Source organism: Pan troglodytes, chromosome 18 (genome assembly GCF_028858775.2).
Source record: "Pan troglodytes isolate AG18354 chromosome 18, NHGRI_mPanTro3-v2.0_pri, whole genome shotgun sequence".
NCBI classification, from domain to species: domain Eukaryota; kingdom Metazoa; phylum Chordata; class Mammalia; order Primates; family Hominidae; genus Pan; species Pan troglodytes.
In genome coordinates, this window is record NC_072416.2 from 55,197,448 (window position 1) to 55,222,515 (window position 25,068).

Genomic DNA, 25,068 nt, shown 5'->3' on the forward strand with positions numbered 1-25,068 from the left:
TTATAGGATCCCCTATTCTTTTTGCTTTTTTTCCCCCTGAAATTACTGAGCAACAAGATCCCTGTTCTCTCCCCTTCAAGGCTTTGTTTTCTGGAACTTGACATTCTCAAATCATTGCCAGTTATTTTTAGTACGTGATTAGTCTCCCTTCCTCAGGTATGTTTTCCCCAATTTGGATTGAATCTACTGTTTGCATCTTGTTTCCCATCCCACCTTCATACAGATTGTATGGAAAGGCTGTGGGGTATTAGAGCAGCCAGTGGAGTTCCCCTCTGCTGTGGCAATGTTGACACCACAGATCATAGTCCTAGGACCCTTACCACTGTGAGGAAGGAGTTTGGAGTTAGCACTTCCCCAGGGGATGACACATTTCCCCAGAAGAGGTCCCATGTCTCTAATCCTGGACTACTCCCTTCTGACATCCCCAAAGTGTTAGTTGGGTTAGCCACAAGTTTTTATAGCATAGTGGTCAAGAAATTATGATAATACAGAGTATGAATTTCTGTACAGCCTTTAAATGCATGAGGTAGTTACATATATACTGATATAGAAGGTTGTGGTATTAAAAAGAGCAAATCATAGAACAGTATTTATGGCTTCATTCTAGTTAGATTTAAAGAAAAAGCGGCTGGGCGCGGTGGTTGATGCCTGTAATCCCAGCACTTTGGTAGGCCGAGGCGGGCGGATCACGAAGTCAGGAGTTTGAGACCAGCCTGACCAACATGGTGAAGATCTGTCTCTACTAAAAATACAAAATTAGCCAGGCATGGTGGCGTGCGCCTGTAATCCCAGCTACTCAGGAGGCTGAGGCAGGAGAATCACTTGAACGTGGGAGGCAGAGGTTGCAGTGAGCCAAGATCGCACCATTGCACTCCAGCCTGGGTGACAGAGTGAGACTCCATCTCAAAAAAAAAAAAAAAGAAAGAAAAAACCGGTTTGAAAGTATATAATAATAGATATGGAGGCAAACATATGAAGCTTTTAAGAGGTTAGTTATCTCTGGGAAAGGCATGGGCTAGGTAGAGCAGAAGAGGAACTTTCACATTCCATAGGCCTGTGCAGCATTTAGGTTTTAGAAATGAATGTGTGTATTTTAAGGTTTCTAGATAAAGATTTTTTTTTAATAAAATACAATTTCAAGTAAATATTCCAGTGGCACAATCATCTGACCTACTGGCCCAGAGCCAGACCTGTCCAAAAACCTTGAATTGTTTACCTCTTTTCACCTGAAATATTCTAACAGCGCCTTATCAGTGAAATTTCTGTGAGAGGACCCAGAGCATAGCTTCTTAAATGTTGCTTTTTCATCTTTCTCAGAAACCAACATAATTTATAAGATCTGTAGAAATTCATTTCAGGGACCCTTTAAAGAATTATTCCTATTTCTGATTTCTGTTTCCTCTATTCTCTTAAGCATTGAAATCTCTTAGTTATCTACCCTCTAAAGCGAATCATACTCTGATCCCCACGGTAATGGCAATGTTGTTACTTCGACTCTGCTGGTTTAGAATGTGTTCTTTTAAAAAGCTATTTCCAGCTGGTCCTTGCATCATACTCCTACCTATATACTTCAGTCACATCCTTTTCAGTACAACCTCCAAATTTTGAAGACAGCCCGAGTGGTTTGGGGGAACCAAGAACATCTGTGGTATCACTTGGCCCAGCCATTGCTGTCTTAATAGTGAAAACGTCTGTTGCCTCTCATTTCCTTTATCCTTTTCTTTCTCCTGTCTTGTTCCATCCCATTCCATTCTTTTCTCTCCCTTCCCTTTGCCTCCTCCCTCTTTATATATATTTTATTACATATGATTATATATATATATATATATATATATCTGAAGACTTTCTGTCTCCATTTTTCTCTTTTTCTTCTATGTTTTCTCTGTAGCAGTAATCAAACTGGGAAAATAAAAAGAATTTGCCATGAATCTGTCCAAAATAATGGAAATAGGCTGGGCACAGTGGCTCACAGCTGTAATCCCAGCACTTTGGGAGGCCGAGGTGGGCAGATAGCCTGAGGTCAGGAGTTTGTGGCCAACATGGTGAAACCCCGTATCTACTAAAAATATAAAAACTGGCTGGGTGTGGTGGCAGCACCTGTAGTCCCAGTTACTCGAGAGGCTGAGGTAGGAGAATTGCTTGAACCCAGGAGGTGGAGGTTGCAGTGAGCTAAGATCATACCACTGCACTCCAGCCTGGGTGATAGAGGGAGACTCCTCAAAAATAAGTAAATAAATAAACAAATAAAATAATAGGAGTAATATTTCTCTTCTAATTCCACTGAATTATAAATTTTGTGTATATTATTCCTGGTCAGTGCTCAAGGTATGAGGAATTAATTGTAACTAGCCAGATGTTGTGTAGAGACTACACACTAGCATAGTCTATTCCTTATGTGGCCTGTTCTCCAGCTGTCAGCCTGTTTTGTTTGTTTGTTTGTTTGTTTTTTTACTTTTTGCTACCAGCCCACGTAAGTCTCCTATTTCTAAATCTTTACTTCCTTCCAGAATCTAACCAGATTTTACCAGCTTCTTGAAGAGCTGGTTCTTTTATTAGGTTTTTAATGATAAATATACTTTGTGGGATGAGAATGGCCATCCATGAATTCCTGGAGGGCAGGAACTATTCCTTACTCATCTTATTCTCCTAGTCCAGCGTGGTACCTGGCACAAGGTGCTTAGTCAGTATTTTCAGGCAAAGATAAATTGGTGCATCTTATTCTGAACTTTGTAATAGACATGTGCAACAAACTGATCATTGTGAAAATACAACTTTTGTGATACCAGTTTTCCTTTCCCAAAACAAAGCCTTGCTTACATAACAGAAACACTTTGCAACAACTTGTATGAATTCTGTCAGTTCTTGAGTGAGCTTCCAATGGGGAACTCTATCCTTTTATTCTCCTTGATATCAAATGGTGCTATCATATTTGTATCATAACTTTTTTTTTAACAACAAACGTCTGTAATTATCTTATTTAAAACTTGTTAAATTATCCTATGGGTTTAAAGAAAGGAGATAATTCATTTTTTTAAAGATTTTTCTCTTTTTAACACCTACCTCTTACACAGAAAGACAACTCATTTTTTTTATGATAAAAGGAGCCCTTGAAAAAAAAATGCACACATCCTTCTAATATATTTCTATATAGATAGGAAAAACTATACATGTGGTTTAAAAAAAATCAATGATAACTCCTCTGGTCTATAAGAATATGGTTTGGCAATCAACTTTGTAACAGAATGATAAAAAGAAATTATTGATTGATTGCTAATTCTGTTATCCAAAGCTATCTCTTTGTATTGGAAACCTATAAAAATAACCAAAGATAATTCTTCATTAGAATCCTAATATCTATAAAATCAGACTAGGAAAATTTGAGTAATTAAGTGGTCAAGAATCTTTTATTCATTTTCCTTTTTCTCATTTTCTTTTAGAACTGCCATTGGATGTCCAGAATCCCCTGTAGTTGATAATGTTGGGAATAAGCTCTGCAACTTTCTTTGGCATTCAGTTGTTAAAAACAAATAGGATGCAAATTCCTCAACTCCAGGTTATGAAAACAGTACTTGGAAAACTGAAAACTACCTAAATGATCGTCTTTGGTTGGGCCGTGTTCTTAGCGAGCAGAAGCCTTGGCCAGGGTCTGTTGTTGACTCTCGAAGAGCACATAGCCCACTTCCTAGGGACTGGAGGTGCTGCTACTACCATGGGTAATTCCTGTATCTGCCGAGATGACAGTGGAACAGATGACAGTGTTGACACCCAACAGCAACAGGCCGAGAACAGTGCAGTACCCACTGCTGACACAAGGAGCCAACCACGGGACCCTGTTCGGCCACCAAGGAGGGGCCGAGGACCGCATGAGCCAAGGAGAAAGAAACAAAATGTGGATGGGCTAGTGTTGGACACACTGGCAGTAATACGGACTCTTGTAGATAAGTAAGTATCTGACTCACGGTCACCTCCAGTGGAATGAAAAGTGTTCTGCCAGGAACCATGACTTTAGGACTCCTTCAGTTCCTTTAGGACATACTCGCCAAGCCTTGTGCTCACAGGGCAAAGGAGAATATTTTAATGCTCCGCTGATGGCAGAGTAAATGATAAGATTTGATGTTTTTGCTTGCTGTCATCTACTTTATCTGGAAATGTCTAAATGTTTCTGTAGCAGAAAACACGATAAAGCTATGATCTTTATTAGAGAATAGAGTAAATATGGAGTGAGTTTATGTTGCTAGCTACAATAGGAAATGGTTTCATGAAGGCTCACTGTTAATGGTACATGCCTGTCTATTCCACTGACCTCAGATTCAAGGTAAGTTGTTTTACCAAGAACATGGCTACAGGCAACTTCTCTTGGCAACATAAGGACTAAGGTCAAGGAGAGTTTTCATTATCCTTTGTTTGATCCTTTGTCCCTTATTTGACTATCTTTAATCCATTTAGGAAGCTTGTCAGTTGATACTGCAAGGCACACCTGTACCTGTTTTGTCTTTTCCTCTGCTTTGTCTACCTCTAAATACAAAATCATAGATTGAATAACAGTGAAATTAAAGGGCATCCAAGAAGAAAAAAACATTTAACTTAAGGTTGTATATTTCAGTAGTTAAGAGCACAAAGCTTAGAACCATGATGGGCCTAGCTCAAGTTCTGGCCCAGTGCCTTACTAACTGCGTGACATTGGGTAAGTTACTTCTTGAAGCCTCAGATTCCTCAACTGTAAATGGGGGGATAATACTGTTCCCACAAGGATTATCATGAGATAATGTACATAAGGCATTCAGTGTGGAGCTTTGTACTTAACAGTTGCTCAGTAGATGGTAGTATTTTTTAAAAAGTTACTTATGTGTTCTTTTTGCTTCAGGCCCTGCTAGTAAATTTAAGTATATAAACATTTGATAATCACATTTATAGAAACCGAGTTTCGTTTAGTTCCTCAAAAATTAAGCATAAAACAGAGTGTACCTGTGAATACAAATGAATTTTTAGAGCTGTATTAAACTTTTCCATAAAATACTGGAGCATTTGTTAGTCTTCGAGAAGAATAATTTTTTGGCCAGACACAATGGCTCATACCTGTAATTCCAACACTTTTGAGAGGCTGAGGTAGAAAGATAGCTGGAGGCCAGGAGTTCAAGACCAGCCTAGGCAACATAGGGAGATCCCATCTCTGCAAAAAAAATTTAAAAATTATCCAGGTACAGTGGCACTTGCCTGTGATCCCAGCTACTCAGGATTCTAAGACCGGAGTACTGCTAGAGTCCAGGAGTTTCCAGCTGCAGTGAGCTATGATCACACCACTGCACTCCAGCCTGGGCAATAGAGCAACACCCTGTCTCAAAAATTAATTAATTAAAAAAATTTTTTTAAATCCCTTGTACCAAATTGTAATAAAAGTTATCCTTCCCAAATAAGGAAGTAAACCACAAACAATGTTAATTTAAGCTCATTGGAAAAATGGGTGCAGAATAGACTTTGAGAGAGAGAGTTTTTTTGTTTTGTTTCGTTTTTAAAGAGACAGGGTCTCACTCTGTCACCCAGGCTGGCGTACAGTGGCGTGATCATGACTCACTGCAGCCTCAGCCTCCTGGACTCAAACCATCCTCCCACCTCAGCCTCCTAAGTAGCTTGGACTACAGGCGTGTGTTACTGCACCTGGCTAATTTTTTAAAAAGTTTTTGTAGAGCCAGGTCTTGCCATGTTGCCCAGGCTGGTCTCAAATACCTGGACTCAAGCGATTGTCCAGCTTCAGCCTCCTTAAGTGCTGGGATTGCAGATGTGAGCCCCCATGCTTGGCCCCTTGCAATATTTTAAAAGAGAGTGACATAGTTATACAAACCTCTTTGTTTTTAACTTCTCTCAACATCAAAATCTGTGTTACTGTATATAAATCTACAACTGCTTCTGACTATTACAGAGTATTCCCTTGTATGCCTGAAAGTATTATATTTTGTTACATTTTCATCTGGTGATGGTCACTTAGGTTACTGCCAAATTTTTGTTCTTACAAACAGCACTGCAGTGAACAGCGCAAATATGCATCGATTTTTGGACCTGTGTAAAAATTTATCTACAACTGTTGGGTATATGCATACTTAATTTTATTATTGCCAGATCATTCTTCAGAAATACTTGCATCAGTCAATTATATTGTTTAAACAGGCAGCACCTAATGAGTACCTGAAATGACCATACTAATTCCCATATCACAAGGTTATTCTCTGAATTAAATGACTTAAGATGATAGTTTTTGGGGCTTTTTTTTTTTTCCACACTAAAACAGAGACCCACAATATGTAAACAAATAAGTGGTGAGTTCTTAAGCAGTTAGAATTGTTTAATGGAAAACATCTCATTATTGAAGTTCCCCTGAAGGACTTTTTAAAGATTTCTGGGATCACACCACTGAATTAAGGTGTATAATGCCACTTTGGAGCAATGTCTAGAATGTTAAGTAGTTCCTTAAGTTTGGTTTTGTTTCTTGTAATACCATTTTATGAAGTCTAAGCATGTAGTGGTATTTCCAGAAGAAAACTTCAAAATGAAGATGCGTATATAGGCCCTTGCTTCCATAAGTCCTCAACCGGGATTGTCATCTCTCTTCCTGGCATTTCTCTGAGGTAAGTATGAAGGTGATGTTGACCTTCCTGGCTTGTCTCGGTTGGCACTGGGCCTCTGAGTGTAAAGCTGAGAGTAGGCTGTGATCTCCAGTTTTACTCCTGTGCTTTTACCCCAGGACACATAGTAGTCTTTGTCTGTATCCACCTGCCCATTTTGTCTGTGGGTCATTGTGGACAGTGACTGGAAATGAGCACATATGGTATACATTCATCCTTACAGGTCATAGCTCGGGTTGTCTCTTCTATCTCTTTCCTTACATTTGTGTTCATTTCTTCTGTCCCTTTTTACCTCCACACCTCCAGTTTGAATTCTTATTTGGAATTGTCATTTATTATTTCCTCAGGTTTAATGCCTTGAATTTTTTTTTCCAGTGATCAGGAACCTCCCTATTCAATGATAACATTACACGAAATGGCAGAAACAGGTATTTTTAGTTTTGTTTTTATTACTTTATAATGAATATATAATAATGAAGAAAAGTAGCCACCTTTTGTTTTTTGTTTTGTTTTGTTTTGAGATAAAAGACTCCAAAAATACATCATACATAACAATGAAAAAAGCCCTTACTGTATGGAAATTTCCCTGAATAGGTATAATAGGCAATGCATATTATACCTTTTTTTTTTTTTTTTTTTTTTTTTGGCATTGATGGATCTTTCACCATACTGTTCTGGAATGGAGAGGAGATTATTTATATATAATTTTTTTTTTTTTTTTTTGAGACAGAGTCTCACTCTGTTGCCCAGGCTGGAGTGCAGTGGCACGATCACAGCTCAACTACAGCCTCAACCTACCCTGGCCCAGGTGATCACCCCACCTCAGCTTCTCAAGTAGCTAGCACCACAGGCGCATGCCACAATACCCAGCAATTTTTCTGTTGTTTGTAGAGACAGAATTTCACCATGTTGGCCCAGCCTGGTCTTGTACTCCTGGGCTCAAGGGATCCTCCTGCCTCAGCCTCCCAAAGTGCTGGGATTACAGGTGTGAGCCACAGCCCCTGGCCAAAGATATTTTTTGTTCCTTAGTTTCCTAAGTATCATTCTGAAAACAAAGCCAACTGCTGAGTATACTTCATTTTCTCAGTTAACTCCTATGTAGTAAATAAGATGCTTAAAACTATTTTAATGTGAGAGCACAAGACCATAGCTTAACCTTTTTCCAAATAAAGGTACCCACAAATCACCAGACTCCTGTAACTTAAGATGTTTTTACTCCACCACGATGACTAGCAATTGATGATTATGTCCATGCCAAATATTAGCTGCTAAAAATCTATAGACCAAAAGTCTTTCTTTTAATGTGAATTGATCTCGTGTGACATATTTTCACATTTTAAAAATAGTGACTCCATCATATAATTTTCTTGATTTGCTCTTAGATGAAGGATGGTTGGATGTTGTCCAGTCTTTAATTAGAGTTATTCCACTGGAAGATCCACTGGGACCAGCTGTTATAACATTGTTACTAGATGAATGTCCATTGCCCACTAAAGTAAGTTAATACTTATCTTTTATGAAACTATCATTTGTGCTTAAGCACAAGATAAATGACCACAAAGAACATTTGATGTATTGTGTTTCATCTTTATACATTTGGGGTCTGTTTTATTCAGTATTGATTTTGTTATGTAAATTTATTTTGTATTATGAAGAATTATGTCCTCTTTTTTTTTCTTTTCCTCTTTGAGACAAGAGTCTCACTCTGTTGCCCAGGCTGGAGTGCAATGATGTGATCTTGGCTCACTGCAACCTCCGCCTCCCGGGTCCAAGTGATTCTCCTGCCTCAGCCTCCCAAGTAGCTGGGATTACAGGCACCCGCCACCACACCTGGCTGATTTTTGGATTTTTAGTAGAAACGGGATTTCACCATGTTGGCCAGGCTGGTCTTGAACTCCTGACCTCAGGTGATCCACCTGCCTCGGCCTCCTCCCAAAGTGCTGGGACTACAGGCATGAGCCACTGCGCCCAGCCCTCTGTCTTTTTATTTATTTATTTTGAAACAGGGTCTCACTTTGTCACCCAGGCTGGAGTGCAGTAGAGCAATCACAGCTCACTGCAGCTGCAACCTCCCTAGGCTCAGGTGATCCTCCCACCTCAGCCTCCCATGTAGCTGGGACCATAGGTGCATGACCCCATGTCTGGCTAATTTTGTATTTTTTTTTAGAGATGGGGTTTCATCATGTTGCCCAGGCTGGTCTTGAAACTCCTGGGCTCAAGCAGTCAGCCCACCTCAGCCTCCCGAAGTGCTGGCATTGTAGGCATTAGCCACCGTGCCCCGCCACATTCTCTATCAAGGCTTTATTTAGTTGCTTTTTTTTCTTCTTTCTTTCTTTCCCTCCCTCCCTCCCTCCCTCCCTTCCTCCCTCCCTCCCGTCCTTCCTTCCTTCCTTCCCTTTCCTTCTTGCCTCCCTTCCTTCCCCGGCCCCGCCTAGGCTGGAGTGCAGTGGCACAGTCATGGCTCACTGTATCCTCAACCTCTCAGGTTCAAGTGATCCTCTTGCCTCAGCTTCCCATGTTGCTGGACTACAGGCATGCACCACCACACCTAGCTAAATTTTTTTTATTTTTTGTAGATAAAGGGTCTCACTATGTTGCCCAGGCTGATTTTGAACTCCTGGGCTCAAGGGATCCTCCCACCTTGGCTTCTCAAAGTGTTGGGATTATACGCGTAAGCCACTGTGCCCAGCCTAGGTTAAAATTTTTTTAATGTTAAAAATAGAAGCATTTAAGGCTGGGCGCGGTGGTTCACGCCTGTAATCCTAGCACTTTGGGAGGCTGAGGTGGGTGGATCACCTGAGGTCAGGAGTTCGAGACCAGCCTGAACAGCATGGTGAAACCCCGTCTCTACTAAAATACCCCGTCTCTACTAAAAATCAGCCGGGAGTGGTGGCAGGCACCTGTAATCCCAGTACTCAGGAGGCTGAGGCACGAGAATTGTTTGAACCTGGGAGGCAGAGGTTGCAGTGAGCTGAGATCGTGCTACTGCACTCCAGCCTGGGCGACAAAGCGAAACTCTGTCTCAAAAAAAAAAAAGAAGCATTTAGGTTGGGTGCAGTGGCTCACACTTGTAATCTCAACACTTTGGGAGGCGAAAGCAGGCAGATTGTTTGAGTCCAGGAGTTCAAGACCAGCCTGGCAACATGGTGAAACCCTGTTTCTACAAAAAAATCCAAAAGTTAACAGGGTAACGTGGTGCATGCCTATAGTCCCAGCTGCTCAGGAGGCTGAGGTGGGAGGATCACTTGCAATCAGGAGGTCGAGATTGCAGTGAGACAAGATGGCGTTATTGCACTCCAGCCTGGTTAAAAAAAGAAGTATTTGTATCTCAGGTGGCGATCTTTATTCAGAAGCTAGAAGAGAATGTTGAGTTGCTGCGCTGATTTTCTTATCTTTCTCTAAGCAATTTCTTCATAACAAAAGTTTTAAGAATGTTTTTTATTAAGAGGAAAAACTGGGCTGAATGTACTGGCTCATGCCTGTGATCCCTGCACTTTGGGAGACCAAGGCAGGAGGATCAGTTAAGCTCAGGAGTTTGATACCAGCCTGAACAACATAGTGAGACCTTGTCTCTGTTAAAAAAAAAAAAAAAAAAAAAAAAGCCAGGCACGGTGGCTCATGCCTGTAATCCCAACACTTTGGGAGGCCAAGGCAGACAGATCACTTGAGGTCAGGAGTTCAAGACCAGCCTGGCCAACATGGTGAAACCTCATCTCTACTAAAAATACAAAAATTAGCCAGCACGATGGCATGCACCTGTAATCCCAGCTACTTAGGAGGCTGAGGCAGGAGAATCACTTGAACTCGGAAGGTGGAGGCTGCAGTGAGCTGAGATTGCACCACTGCACTTCAGCCTGGGCGACAGAGTGAGACTCCATCTCAACAACAACAACAAAAAAAAGTTAAAACTGAAAGCACTTTTGAATCTTACTCAAATGTATTAATGATTAGTGTAACATTGGTTATCCTTTACATAGAACAAAAGCATCGAACTTTCATTGCTTTCCCATGTGTTTTACAGAGTCCTTTTTTTTTTTCTTTTTTTCTTTTTTTAGATTCTGGCATCTTTCATTTTTAAGATGGAGTCTTGCTATGTTGCCCAGACTGGTCTCAAACTCCTGGGCTCAAGCATCCTCCCACCTTGGCCTCCCAAAGTGCTGGGATTACAGGCATGAGCCACTGTGCCCAGCCTCAATTCTGGCATTTTCATTCATCTGTTTAAGCCCAGTGCAGAAAAACATTGTGGACGGAAGGGGAAAGTCTTTAGCGTAGTCACCAATGAATTGACCTTTGCCTAGGCTTATAAGAGCTGCCTGTTTCAATTTGCCTTCAACTCTGTTGGGGCAGGGTGCAGTGGTTCATGCCTATAATCCCAAAACTTTGGGGGCTGAAGCAGGAGGATCACTTAAGGCCAGGAGTTCAAGACCAGCCTGGGCAACATAATGAGATTCCCATCTCTACAGAAAATTAAAATTATCTGGGCATTGTGACATGTGCCTGTAGTCCCAGCTACGAGGGAGGCTGAAGTGGGAGGATCACTTGAGCCCAGGAGGTAAAGGCTACAGTGAGCCATGATCACTTCACTGCACAGCAGCCTGGGAAACAGAGCAAGAGCAAAAAGAAAAGAAGAAAACTCTGCTGGGATTTGTTTTTGCTTAGTAAAACTTTTTTTAAAGTAACTTTTTACTTCAACATCACCAGCCTTTAATGTTTTCATAATGGCATCTGAGTGGGTTTAATCTGTTTAGTGATTCAAGAATATGTAGCATATATTTGATACAACTTAAGCATTCTGAATGAAATGGAATCTAGTAAGTCATGTAAGGAGACTTTCAGGTTGATCAGATATTTCCCATCAATGATATCATTAGGGTACATTGCATAATTTTTATATGGTCATTCTGAGTTTATTTAACACCTGGTTATAGCTCCCCCCACCCCCCTGAGACGGAGCCTTGCTCTGTCGTCCAGGCTGGAGTGCAGTGGCACGACCTCGGCTCACTGCAACCTCCACCTCCCAGGTTCAAGTGATTCTCCTGCCTAAGCCTCCTGAGTAGCTGGGATTACAGGCGCGCACCACCACACCTGGCTAATTTTTGTATTCTTAGTAGAGATGGGGTTTCACCATGTTGGCCAGGCTGGTGTCGAACTCTTGACCTTGTGGTCCGCCCACCTCGGCCTCCCAAAGTGCTGGTTATAGCTTTTGTCTCAAAAAAAAATGAGCCTGGGAAAACAACCTGTGTAGCATATGGGTCAAACCCACTTGTACTTTTTTGTTTTAGGATGCACTCCAGAAATTGACTGAAATTCTCAATTTAAATGGAGAAGTAGCTTGCCAGGACTCAAGCCATCCTGCCAAACACAGGAACACATCTGCAGTCCTAGGCTGCTTGGCCGAGAAACTAGCAGGTAACTTTGGGACACTCCACAGTGGAAGATCTTAAGTTGTTTGACATTAAAGGGAAATTTGTACTGTATGTCTTTGATCAAACTGCTATACCAGAAAGAAATCTCTTAAAAATGATATTGAGAGACATAGACTAACTGAAAGAAAATTACTGAAAGGCTACAGAGGTGAATGCAATTTAATTTAGCTTTGTGGATTTTCAGGGGAAATTTTAAATGAAAAAAGTTGTGCTTATTTGCTTTAAGAATAAGGAGCGAGGAAAAGAAAAAAGGGAGAAAAGCTAAATTCAGCATAACAAAGATATGTATGTGTGTATACAATATATAATTTGCATATATACATACTTTATAAAGTTTAGCTCGATTATGAAGACATACAAGGTAGAGGGAGAGGAAAAGGAACTTCTGGTTGGAGCAGTTCCTGAGAAGCAGGTATTTAATTTGTTTATGAATGTTACCTATTTTAAGAAAGTTAACAGCAAAGTACAGGGGCATAGCTCAGCTACTTACATCACGTATTGTGGAAGAAACAATGGATTAGAAATCAGAACATGTGGCTACTGGTTTGTACTCTCCCATGTGCTTGCCAAGTGCCCTGGAGTTAGTTGCTTAACTCTGTGGGCTCACTTGCTTAACTGTGAAATGGGGCTAGTACTATTTTCTACCTCAGAGCAGGAGGCTTTAATAAGATAATGTGCATGAAAGAGTTCTACCAAAACAATTTGATTGTTACCGGTGATTTAAAATAATCTGGCATTTTAATTATATCAAGTGTTTGTTGTATTTGTCTAGGTCCTGCAAGTATAGGTTTACTTAGCCCAGGAATACTGGAATATTTGCTACAGTGTCTGGTAAGTGAGACATCAAAACTATTTATTCTTAGTCATCTAGAAGTGGGCATCATCTAGAACTGTGCATTTTCTCAAATTGCTGGCATAGCCACTGGCACAGAGAATGGAATCAATTGTAAATTTTATTTGCAGGTGTTTCCCGAGTGCTTATTTATTCCCTCCTATGTTTAAAAAAGAGAGTGGGATTGGAATTTATCCCAACCAGCAAAAACAGCTGAGTTGGTCTGGTTTTAAATTTAGTCATAAGATAGCTGCTATGATTGGCTCTTTTGCATGTTCCTTGAGTTTGCCAAATGGTAATAGGGACCTCCACAGTAGAAACAATTACATGGCGTTCCAAGCCAGGAGGCCATCAAGTCAGATTCCCAGTATATATAAATCTCTACTCCTCCCTGCCCTCCCCCTCACTGCTACTCTTCTTAAAACTGTTGTCACTGGAGTATTTAATATATTGTCTGTGAAGCTTCTGGTTTGCTGAGGCTGTGCCCTCAGATCTCTCATAGTTCTGGCCTGTGGTCTTGAATGGTCTGTATTTTTAAAAGTTATTTCTGTAGGCCTAGTGAGCATTGGCCCTTTTCCGAACTCTGGTCTGAAAACCCTTATTTGTCAATACCCACTGATACGTGCTTAAAACACTTACCTTACTCTCAATGAGCACTGTGGGGATACAACATGGCAGTCCTATGATTTCAAGAGGTTTATTGGTTAGTTGAGGAAACAAAACTACTCAGACAAGGTAATTAGCCTCCATTTTATCACAGGATGTGATCATGGGAGAAAGTACTTCATCAAGACTAAATGAGGGCCGGGCACGGTGGCTCATGCCTATAAGCCCGGCATTTTGGGAGGCTGAGGTGGGCTGGTCACCTGAGGTCAGGAGTTCAAGACCAGCCTGGCCAACATGGCGAAACCTGGTCCCTACTAAAAATACAAAAATTAGCTGGCTGGGCATGGTGGCATGTGTGTGTAGTCCCAGCTACTCAGGAGGCTGAGGCAGGAATTCACTTGAACCCAGAAGGCAGAGATTACAGTTAGCTGAGATCTCACCACTGCCCTCCAGCCTGGGCAACAGAGCGAGACTCCATCTCAAAAAAAAAAAAAAAGACTAAATGAGAAGGTGGGTGGTATGGGTAATGAGAGCCGGGGTGTCATGAAAGTCAGACTTCCTGATGAAGGTGGACCCTCAGCTGGGTCATGCTATAGATGAAGATTTTATTGTGCCCAGAGGAGGGAAAAAATTGGTTTCTTAGCTAAGGGAACATCACAGGCAGAAGTCCAGAGACAGAGAATTGTCTGATGAGAGAAGACAGTGTTCAGAGATAGGACACAGACTGAGTAGCCAGCTAGAAAGGGTTTAGGGCCTGAAAAGCCAGGCAGAGGGATTTAGATGGATATGAGAAGAAATGGAATGCTGAATAGGCTTTCCAGCAGCAGGGATGGTGGTTATGTGAGGTTTCCAGAACTTAGGGGGTACCAGGGAAGTCAGTGGGAATCATCTGATGTTCTGGAACTCCTCTGGTGGCTCCCAATGTAGCAGTAGGGAAAGCACGGCTATGAGAAGGTGTCATGTTCAACAGATAGACCTTTCCTTAAAGGGGAACTCATGTGACATGAACTTAAATGTAACTAAAAGAGTTCACTTGTTGCTTTCTCCTGTCTACCAATCAGCATTTGTAGAATTCCTTTCAGGGAACAGCTTAAAAACTGAGCCATTAATTGTTAATATAATTATTTATAATTTTGCAACTTGTTAGTGATAAGTGGTTCTTTTTAGGATTCTAAGTAAAAGATCATTTTTAGTTTATAATTCTAGGTTTCTGTTTGGCTTGCATAAATGAATGTGAGAATGAATATTTTATTTAACAAAGCCCTAATATAAGTTTTATTAAGTAAAATAACATAGTGTATTTAACAGGATACTTTTGAAATTTCCAAATCTATAAATTAACCTAGTGACTTTAAGAAAAATATACAAGATTAAGAGAGCCTGTCCAGTTCATTGCTAACATTATTAGCCAAATGGATAATTGAGAACTTGAATGAATGAAACTTTTCTGACCACTCGAAAAAACATCTAGCACATATTGGGCAAGGAAATGAAACTGATAACTTGCCACCTCTGCAGGGGAATGATTTTTTTTTTTTTTATCTTTTGTTGTTTTTCAGAAGTTACAGTCCCACCCCACAGTCATGCTTTTTGCACTTATCGCACTGGAAAAGTTTGCACAGACAAGTAGGTATAGTGACTTCTTGCACTAATGATCTTCTGTATTGGTTGTTAAAAATTTTATTTTTCTTAGTTACTGGATGAGCCTACACTTTGAACCCCATCAGATGGGCATACATTCTGTTTTCATCTGGATAGACATGTTAAAGCCAATGAAGTATAACAGGGACAAAGGCAAGGATTTTCTCACCTAAGAATCAAAACTTGGTAACCATGATTACTCACTTTTTATAGCCAAAAATTTAGTGATGTGATTGCTAGTTTCTAGAAAAAAGTGTGGTGGCTCTTGCCCATAATCCCAGCACTTTGGGAGGCTAAGGCCAGAGCATTGCTTCAGGCCAGGAATTTGAGACCAGGGTGGGCAGCATAGCAAGACTCAATCTCTACAAAAAATTTTTAAAAATCAGCCAGGCATGGTGGCATGCACCTATGTTCCTAGCTACTTGGGATGCTGAGGCAGGGGGATCACTTGAGCCCAGTAGTTCAAGGTTACAGTGATCCATAGTTGTGCCACTGCACTCCAGCCTAGGCAACAGAGTGAGACCCTGTGACTAAAAAAAAGGAAAAGAAAATAGTCAAAGCTCTTTGGCTATGTTTTCCCTAGAAATTTTAATTGAAGTCTAATCTAGTCTCCAATTCTTTAATTGCCTCTTCCCCCTCCTTAGCAATACTAATTTGCTGAGCAAATCATTCTACCCTTTCATTGTTAATTCAAGGATTATGTCTTTCCAAACAGGTGAAAATAAATTGACTATTTCTGAATCCAGTATTAGTGACCGGCTTGTCACATTGGAGTCCTGGGCTAATGATCCTGATTATCTGAAACGTCAAGTTGGTTTCTGTGCCCAGTGGAGCTTAGACAATCTCTGTAAGTGGGAGTTGTCCTTTATTAAAATGTCCGTTTCCATTTCCAGACTCATTTCTTTCATAGGCTCACTGGTCTTCCTTTTGCAATGGTAAGTATGAGTCCTCATAAGGACCTCTACTGGCAGGTTGGATGTATTCTAGCAGAAAAGTATCCTAGAGACCCTTTAGACAAGAATTACATGGTATGCTTCTAATTTCAGCATTTTCCTGTTCAAAAACCTTTACTGGCACCCAGTTTCCTGCTGCATCAAAGCCCTTAATTATATGGCACTGTCTAACCAGCTCTTTCCAACACAAATCATCCCACTGTCCTACAAACAGGTCCTGATGATTCCTACCTCTGGACCTATTCCCCTCACTTGGAATTCCCTCTTTACTTCTCTCCCTTTCCCAACTTTGCTCTTCAAAACCCAAGTCATGTCTTACCTACATCATGAGAATTGTTCCTGATTTTTCTCTTTTCCTCCTCCAAGAGCTGCTGGGACAAAAACTACTATAGGTTGAGTTTCTCTTTTAGGTAGAATTTATCTGAAATGCTTGGGACTGAAAGTATTTCAGATTTCACATTTTTTCAGATTTTGGAGTATTTGCAGATACCAGGTTAAGCATCCCTAATCAAAAAATCTGAAATCCTCCATTGAGCTTTTCCTTTGAGCCTCATGTCTGCACTCAAAAAGTATTGGATTTTGGAGCATTTTGGATTTTCAGATTAAGAGTGATCAACCTGTATACTTCTGTACCCTCACTCCCCCATCCATGGTTAATACTATGCTAAAGCATAACTGGACATGTAAATCCACCCCCACTGTTACCCCAATATTGTGGGGAGGAGCTTCATGCACAGCCTGTGAAGTGCCAGTTAAAGAATAATTCTGAAAGAGTGCAATTTGGATTTTGTTCATACAAAATGATATTCTAGGGAATGGAAGCATAAATCTAGCAGTGCTGCCTTTCCTAGCATTTGTTTGATTGATCTTCAAATGGCAGTGCAGCAGGAAACCTCTGGCTATGTCTCCTCACCTATTCTGCCATTTACGAGCATCTCTACTCCTTGACTAGGGTAGCACTAACTTATTTGTTTGTTTATTTTTAATGTATGAAAAATCAGTGTGTTTTACCTTCCGGGGGATTATTTTAATGGATAAATAGTAATACATATTTTTGGAGCACATGAGATATTTTGATACAGTCATACAATGAGTAATTACCACATCAGAGTAAATGGGATATCTGTCCCCTCAAGCATTTATCATTTATTTGTGTTACAAACATTCCAATTATACTCTTTTGGTGTTTTAAAATTTCTTTGTTTTGCACTTTTCTTTTAGTTATTTTTAAATATACTATAAATTATTGTTGACTGTAGTCACCCTGTTATGCTGTCAAATACTAGGTGTTCTTCATTCTATCTAGCTATATTCCCATTAACCAACCCCATTTCTCCCCCACCCCCACTACCCTTCCCAGCCTCTGGTAACCATCCTTCTATTTTCTATCTTCATGAGTTCAGTTGTTTTTAGCTCCCACAAAAATTAGTGAGAACACACGAAGTTTGTCTTTCTGTGCCTGACTTATTTCACTTAACATCATATCCTACAGTTCCATCCATGTTATTGTAAATGACAGGATCTCATTCTTTTTTGTGGCTGAACAGTACTCCATTTTGTATATGTGCCACATTTTCTTTATTCATTTGTCTCTCGATGGACACTTAGGTTGATTCCAAATCTTGGCTATTGTGAATAGTGCTGCAATAAACATGAGATTGCAGATATTTCTTTGATATACTAATTTCCTTTCTTTTTGGTGTATACCTAGCAGCAGAATTGCCGGATCATATGGTAGTTCTGTTTTTAGTGTTTTGAGGAACCTCCATACTGTTCTCCATAGTGGCCATACTAATTTGCGTTCCTACTACCAGTGTACAAGGGTTACCTTTTCTCCACATCCTCACCAGCATTCATTGTTGCCTGTTTTTTAGATAAATGCCATTTTTACTGGGGTGAGATGATAGCTCATTGTAGTTTTGATTTGGATTTCTCTGATGATCAATAATGTTGAGTACCTTTTCATATATCTGTTTGCCATTTGTATGTCTTCTTTTGAGAAATGTCTATTCGGATGTTTTGCCCACTTTTTAATCAGATTATTGAATGTTTTCCTATTGAGTTATATGACCTCCTTATATATTCTGGTTATTAATCCTTTGTCGAATGGATAGTTTGCAAATAGTTTCTCCCATTCTGTGGGATGTCTCTTTACTTCGTTGATCATTTCCTTTGCTGTAAGAAACTTTTTAGCTTAATATGATCCCATTTGTCCATTTTTGCTTTGGTGCCTGTGCTTTTGGGGTATTCAAGAAATCTTTGCCCAGATCAGTGTCCTGGAGAGTTTCCCCAGTGTTTTATTTTAGTAGCTTCATAGTTTGAGGTCTTAGATTTAAATCTTTAATCCATTTTTATTTGATTTTTGTAGACAACGAGAGATAGGGGTCTAGTTTTATTCTTTTGCTTATGGATATGTAGTTTTTCCAGCACCATTTATTGAAGACACTGTCCTTTCCCCCAATGTATGTTCTTGGCACCTTTGTTGAAAATGAGTTCACTGTAGATGTATGGATTTCTGGATTCTCTCTTATGTTCCATTGGTCCATGTGTCTGTTTTTATGCCAGTACCATGCAGTTTTGGTTCCTATGACTCCATAGTATAATTTGAAGTCAAGTAATGTGATTCCTCCAGTTTCGTTTTTTTGCTGAGGGTCAGGTTTTTTGCTATTCTGGGTCTTTTGTAGTTCTGTATAAATTTTAGGATTATTTTTTACTATTTCTGTGAAGAATGTCATTGGTATTTTGATAGGGATTGCATGTAATCTGTAGATTGCTTTGAGTAGTACAGACATTTTAACAATATTGAGTCTTCCAATCCATGACCGTGGTATATCTTTGTGTCCTCTTTGATTTCTTGCATTAGTGTTTTATAGTTTTCATTGTAGAGATCTTTCACTTCTTTGATTAAGTTATTCCTAGGTATCTTATTTTATTTATAGCTTTTGTAAATACAATTACTTTCTTGATTTCTTCTTCAGATTGTTTGCTATTGGCATATAGAAATGCTATTGATTTTTGTCTGTTAATTTTATATCCTGCAACTTTACTGAATTTGCTTTTTAGTTCTAATAGTTTTTGGCAGATGTTTTTAGGTTTTCCTAAATATAAGATCATATCCACAAACATGGATAATTTGACTTCTTCCTTTCCATTTTGGATGCCCTTTATTTCTTCCTCTTGTCTGATTGCTGTAGCTGGCACTAGCTTCTTCTTTTCTCCACAGCAGCCTGCCTTAGAAACATGAACACTCTTTCTTTTGCAGTTTTAAAAGAAGGTAGACAGCTGACCTATGAGAAAGTGAACTTGAGTAGCATTAGGGCCATGCTGAATAGCAATGATGTCAGCGAGTACCTGAAGATCTCACCTCATGGCTTAGAGGTAGGTAACGCTTCTACAGTTGGACTCTTTGGGGGATGAGAGGGTAATTATTTTAATCCTTGCATAGCCAGTTGTCTTAGGGCTGGTGCTTCCCACTCTCCCTGTATTTTGGAAATGTTGCTGACTTCAGGGGGAAGTCTCAAAGAGCTGCTTATGAACAGAAGGTACCATAAGGCACTAGATGTGTCAGGATTAAAGAACTGTTTGAAGAATGGCTGCAAACAATTCTTTGATTCTTTATGTTGCCAAATGCCTTATATAGTTTGGTTTTGTACTTTTTGTCACTGAGGATGGACAGAGGAGGAAGCAATAGTCCACCAGAAGTTTTAATAAGGAAAAATACACTCAACCTTCCCAGTAGTCAGTTATCTTTGGTGGTCTTCAGGCCCTCATAGTTGATTGACACATTTTTTGGTTTTGCCAGGCTCGCTGTGATGCCTCCTCTTTTGAAAGTGTGCGTTGCACCTTTTGTGTGGATGCCGGGGTATGGTACTATGAAGTAACAGTGGTCACTTCTGGCGTCATGCAGATTGGCTGGGCCACTCGAGACAGCAAATTCCTCAATCATGTGAGTACCCTAGAGAACTGTGAAAATGGGAGCAGCGGCAGTTTGCTTTTTCCCCCTAGTTGGTGGGTGGAAAATACTTATTTTTCAAATAGATTTGCTCAATAATCTTTTCTTGGGCAGCGCCACATGGTACCAGGTCCCTAACAATGATCTACTAAACTGATAGAGAAATAGGAAAACAAGTGAAATTGCCCCTCGGCCTTTTCTTTTTCTTGAATCTTAAGTTCACGCTAATTTTTCACCTAGAGGCTGGATGTGTCCTTTGTCTTTGTAGGCTCTGCTTCCACCCCAGCCACATACTTGGCTCATTTCTTATACAGGAAGTAGTGCTGATTATTACCTTGAGTTGAAGCTCTAAGAGCTTTGTAGGGATTCTTTTCCTTTCAAAAAATAGAGTGTTGGCTTGACTTCTTTCACTTGACTTTTACCTAGTAATTAGTTGGCACATTTTTCTCAATATTTAGTTATTTATCTTTTGTTATAGAAAGCTATAATATAAAAGGGAAACAAATCCTAGAGTAAGTAGCATTGAAGGTGTTGGAGTTCCTCCCTTTCCTACAGATGTATGATTTCTTGCCACTTTATACCCTTCTAACACCCAGGCCAATTGGCTTTCTTCTGATGATCAAATTATGAGCTGTTTGGAATTAATCCAGTTTTGATCAGGAATATTTTGTTTTCATATGGTTTCTACCATTTGAGGTGGGAAAAGCCCCTTGGATTATTTTGTTAATCTAAATAATAGCCCCCCCTCCAATATGTAAGATCCTGGAATGGGTTTTAGAAGTGATCCAACAAAATCAAGCTAAACTTGCCGGCCATAAGTATGGTGAGGTTTTCTGATTTTCTGCTTTGCTTTTAGAGACAGGTCTCACTGTGTTGCTCAGGCTGGCCTAAAACTCCTGGGCTCAAGCCATCCTCTTACCTCAGCCTCCTGAATAGCTGAGACTACAGGCACATCCCATGGTGACCTACTTATAAGCATAATTTTTAAAGGCCTATTTCAGCAAGGCTGTATTTCACCCTGGAATTGTTGATGGTGTATTATTAAAATTCCTAGGCTGGAGAGAGACAAATTGGAGGAAAAGGGCCAGTGGAGAGGTCAAGTCTGTACTCCTGTCTGGGGTGGAGAACTAGACCCCAGTCTGCCAATCATCTGATTCCCACAATAGCTTTTACTGTTACAATTTCCATTTCACAGATGAGAAAACTGAGACAGAGTAGGAAGAAACTCATACCAGAATTCAGTGGCCTTCCTATTCTACAACAGTTGTTTTCTTTGTATTCAAAAATGGGGAAAATCTCAGAGAATTAGCTAGTTTCCTCATTTAGAAGTGAAAAATTGTTCTAGAACTAGAAGTAATAGGGGATTCTTCCAGGGAGGAAGCTTCGATATAAAACTTGTCTCTCCTGATTTGGCAGCAAACACACTACAGATCTAGGTCTGGCACTGAATGTTACAAATGTGTTTTTTTTAATGACCAGTGAAGCTGGATCATTTCATCTGCTCGATGAAACTATAGTTTTTGCCATGTAGTTGCAGACTTTTGGCTTGTCAAGTTAAAGACTTAAATACTGTTTTTTTATCCTCCAGATCACTTGACAGGCTGTTGGTTTCTTTAAAAACAAACATTCTTCCCTGATCCAAGCATTAGGTGATTCCCTATTAGAAATTGATAAAGTCTGATATGATGTCTTTTCCCAAATACAGGATTTTAATGATGTTGCCATATTTAAAACTTTGCTTTAAATGTACATTGTTCTAGTGATTCTGAATCTTTTTGCCTATTCAGACAGGGTGTGATTCTATCGAGTAAGTTATTCCTAGGATACACCCAGTTTCAAAAGATTCTAAGTCTCTCCATAGTGCCTCTTACTTGAATTCTTGCTGCTTAGGTTTCCATTTTAAAAGGCTGGCCACTGGGCTCAATGTTAGGTCATTAAAATAAGCTTAAGGATAGTTCTGTTCAGGTAACCTACAGAACAGTTTGTCTTGTTGTATTGTATATTTTTATGGAGGCTTAGGAGGAGCAACTCTCCAAGGGTGTACTCTGATTTATCTAAAATATCTTTTGCCTTTTGGCCAGGCGCAGTGGCTCACACCTGTAATCCCAGCACTTTGGGAGGCTGAGGTGGGTGGATCACTTAAGGTCAGGAGTTTGACTGGCCAACATGGTGCAACCCCGTCTCTACTGAATATAAAAAATTAGCTGGGCGTGGTGGCGGGCGCCTGTAATCCCAGCTACTCGGGAGGCTGAGGCAGGAGAATTGCTGGAATATGGGAGGCAGAGGTTGCACTGAGCCCAGATAGTGCCACTGCACTCTAGCCTGGGCGATAGAGTGAGACTCTGTCTCAAAAATGAATAAATAAATAAATATCTTTTGCTTTTTTGTGAGTGTCTGTCATGTGATACTTTTGTGAGGTCTTTCACATATTTATCTTTAATCTTTTTGAGAGTTTGGAAAGGTATTATCCTGCCATTTAAAGATGAGGAAAATCAAGTTGAGAGAAATTAAGAAACTTCCCCAAAGCCATGTAGTCTCCAGCTGCTAGAGATTTCAGGTCAGGATAGCCCATGCTCCTTCCCCTGTTGAAGCATCTGCCTTGGAGAAAATGACTCTGGCTATCTCAGACAGAAAAGGAATGATTTAGAAGCCTTTCCGGAGCCTCCAGATTATGGAGAAGTTTTGGAACTAGACAGGCTCCAAGGCTGTCAGGGCCAAGAAACAGGAAGTACAATAGCCGGTGTTTTAGGGGAACGATCTGGCCAGCATGCAGCCACCATTGCTGCTGGAAATCCATCCTAACTATCCCTCTGTTTGGGGTCACTTGCACCATACTGAGTGTTTGATGGGAAGGTCCAGCTGGCCAAGCCTAGGTCATATCTTACCTTTCCACTTCCAAAGGAGGAGGCAGAACACTGTCTTCATACATTTCCCTTAACAGGAAGCGGTTGGGATGCCCTACAGCAGGAAAAAGGACAGTGTCCACCACGTGGGAAAGAGACTCAAACTATTCCCTGAATGACAAGCTGTGGATAAACTTTCTTTTGTTTGTATTTGGTAATGTTTCCATTGCTAAAATATGCATGACCAAAAAACAGGTAGTTCAAGATAAATACCAAGCTAACCACTCTATTCTCTCATTTATCTGTCCTAGCCAATGGAAACCAAAATTAATCCTGCTGGGAACATTTTGAGCTGAGAGAAGGTGTAGGACATCTAGGTTGTTCTCTGAGATGTAAGCTTAAGAGATTTTTAAAGTGCATCTCTGCTAGGCAGAGGCATCTTCTCCTTAAATCTGTAGATGCTGCTCTGTAGTTAAAGTTATTAGAGTTCCTTCTTTGTGCTACAGTGCCACTCTGTTGTGGAACTTATCCAGCCATCAAAGACATTGCATGGTAAAGAATGTGTAATGAGTCTGCTGTTTACCAACTCATGGTGGCTAGCTTCTAGGAATTTCTTTCAAGTGTTCTGTCAAGGACTTCTCAGGACATTAGAAGGTGAAGATAGAAAAGAATTGCTTGCCTTTTACTTATGCCACAATGCCTACATTTTAGTGGTTTTTAAGTTTTTTACTTACTGACTTGTTCAGCCTTTGAAAGGGGTGGCAAGGCATTCTTTCTAGCAAGTAGTGAATTTCTTTTGTTTTGTTTTGTTTTGAGACAGAGTCTCGCTCTGTCACCCAGGCCAGGGTGCGGTGGCACGTGATCTCTGCTCACTGCAACCTCTGCCTCCCAGGTTCAGGCGATTCTTGTGCCTCAGCCACCAGAGTAACTGGGATTATAGGTGTGCGCCACCACACCTGGATAATTTTTGTATTTTTAGTAGAGACAGAGTTTTTCCGTGTTGGCCAGGCTGGTCTCAAATGCCTGGCCTCAAGTGATCTGCCCCCCAAAGTGCTGAAATTACAGGCATGAGCCACTGCTCTTGGCAGCCTTGGGTGGTGAATTTCTAAGGCAATTAGATGCAAGCTCATTTAACTCTTGAATAGTCTGAATAGTGAATATCAATAGCTATTTCAGAAGAGTCACTTTGGAGAGCGTTCCTCCAAATTCAGTATGTTGTAATCCAAAAATCCAGTACAAAATCATTGTTGCATTCGTCAGAACCTTTTTTCCAATCTCTCTCCTCACTGTATTGTTTGCCCCATAGAAGAAGCAGGCCATCAGGACCTGATCTTACTTGGATTTGGCCATTTTCAATTTCTTTCTCTAGTAAAACTTTTCACCATTGTTCCTTAAAGATAGCAGTTGTCTGATTTGCATGCTTCTTCTATTTTTTATAAGCACTCAAAATAATTTCTTAAGATCTCAGCCACCCTTTTATTTTAACAGTTCTGTGAAATAATTGAAAGGCAGTAAGTAACAAAAAGAAGAAACTGCCAGGCACGGTGGCTCACGCCTGTAATCCCAGCACTTTGGGAGGCCGAGGCGGGCAGATCACCTGAGGTCTAGAGTTCGAGACCAGCCTGACCAACATGGAGAAACCCCGTCCCTACTAAAAATACAAAATTAGCTGGGCCTGGTGGCGCATGCCTATAATCCCAGCTACTCAGGAGGCTGAGGCAGGAGAATTGCTTAAACCCGGGAGGCAGAGGTTGTGGTGAGCCAAGATCGCGCCATTGCACTCCAGCCTAGGCAACAAGAGTGAAACTCCATCTCAAAGAAAAAAAAGAAGAAACTGCCAAGGACCTGTACAATCCTCAAATCAAGCTGATTTCAGAATAGCTTTTAGCTGAGTGTCCACTATAACCTTTCTCTTATCTCCAGTTTTGAAATCTCTGAATATTTGGGTCTTTTGAAGTCTGCTACATGCAAGAAAGGTATTTGCCTGATCTGATCTTGTTACTGGAAAGGGTCTGGATCCAGATCCCAAGAGAGGGTTTTTGGACCTCGCGCAAGAAAGAATTTGGGGCGAATCCATAGAATAAAGTGTTTTCACAAGTTTATTAAAGAAACAGAAGAATGGCTACTCTATAGGCAGAGCAGTGGCGTGGGCTGCTCAACTGAGTATACTTAGTTATTTCTCGATTATATGCTAAACG

At 40.4% G+C, this 25,068-nt stretch overlaps 1 protein-coding gene across 5 annotated transcripts in view; it reads left to right on the forward strand.

Moving 5' to 3' along the window:
* The window catches only part of RSPRY1 (ring finger and SPRY domain containing 1), a 51,711-nt gene that overhangs the window by 12,651 nt on the left and 13,992 nt on the right, over positions 1 to 25,068 (forward strand). For 4 of the 5 annotated variants that reach the window (XM_016928470.2, XM_009430832.4, XM_009430831.4 and 1 more), the window contains exons 2-10: positions 3,438 to 3,942; positions 6,993 to 7,045; positions 8,000 to 8,112; positions 11,900 to 12,026; positions 12,816 to 12,874; positions 15,041 to 15,107; positions 15,838 to 15,969; positions 19,338 to 19,453; positions 19,878 to 20,021. In XM_016928470.2, coding sequence (XP_016783959.1) covers positions 3,593 to 3,942; positions 6,993 to 7,045; positions 8,000 to 8,112; positions 11,900 to 12,026; positions 12,816 to 12,874; positions 15,041 to 15,107; positions 15,838 to 15,969; positions 19,338 to 19,453; positions 19,878 to 20,021 — 1,161 coding nt within the window. In that variant the 5' untranslated portion in view covers positions 3,438 to 3,592. 5 annotated transcript variants of the gene reach the window in all.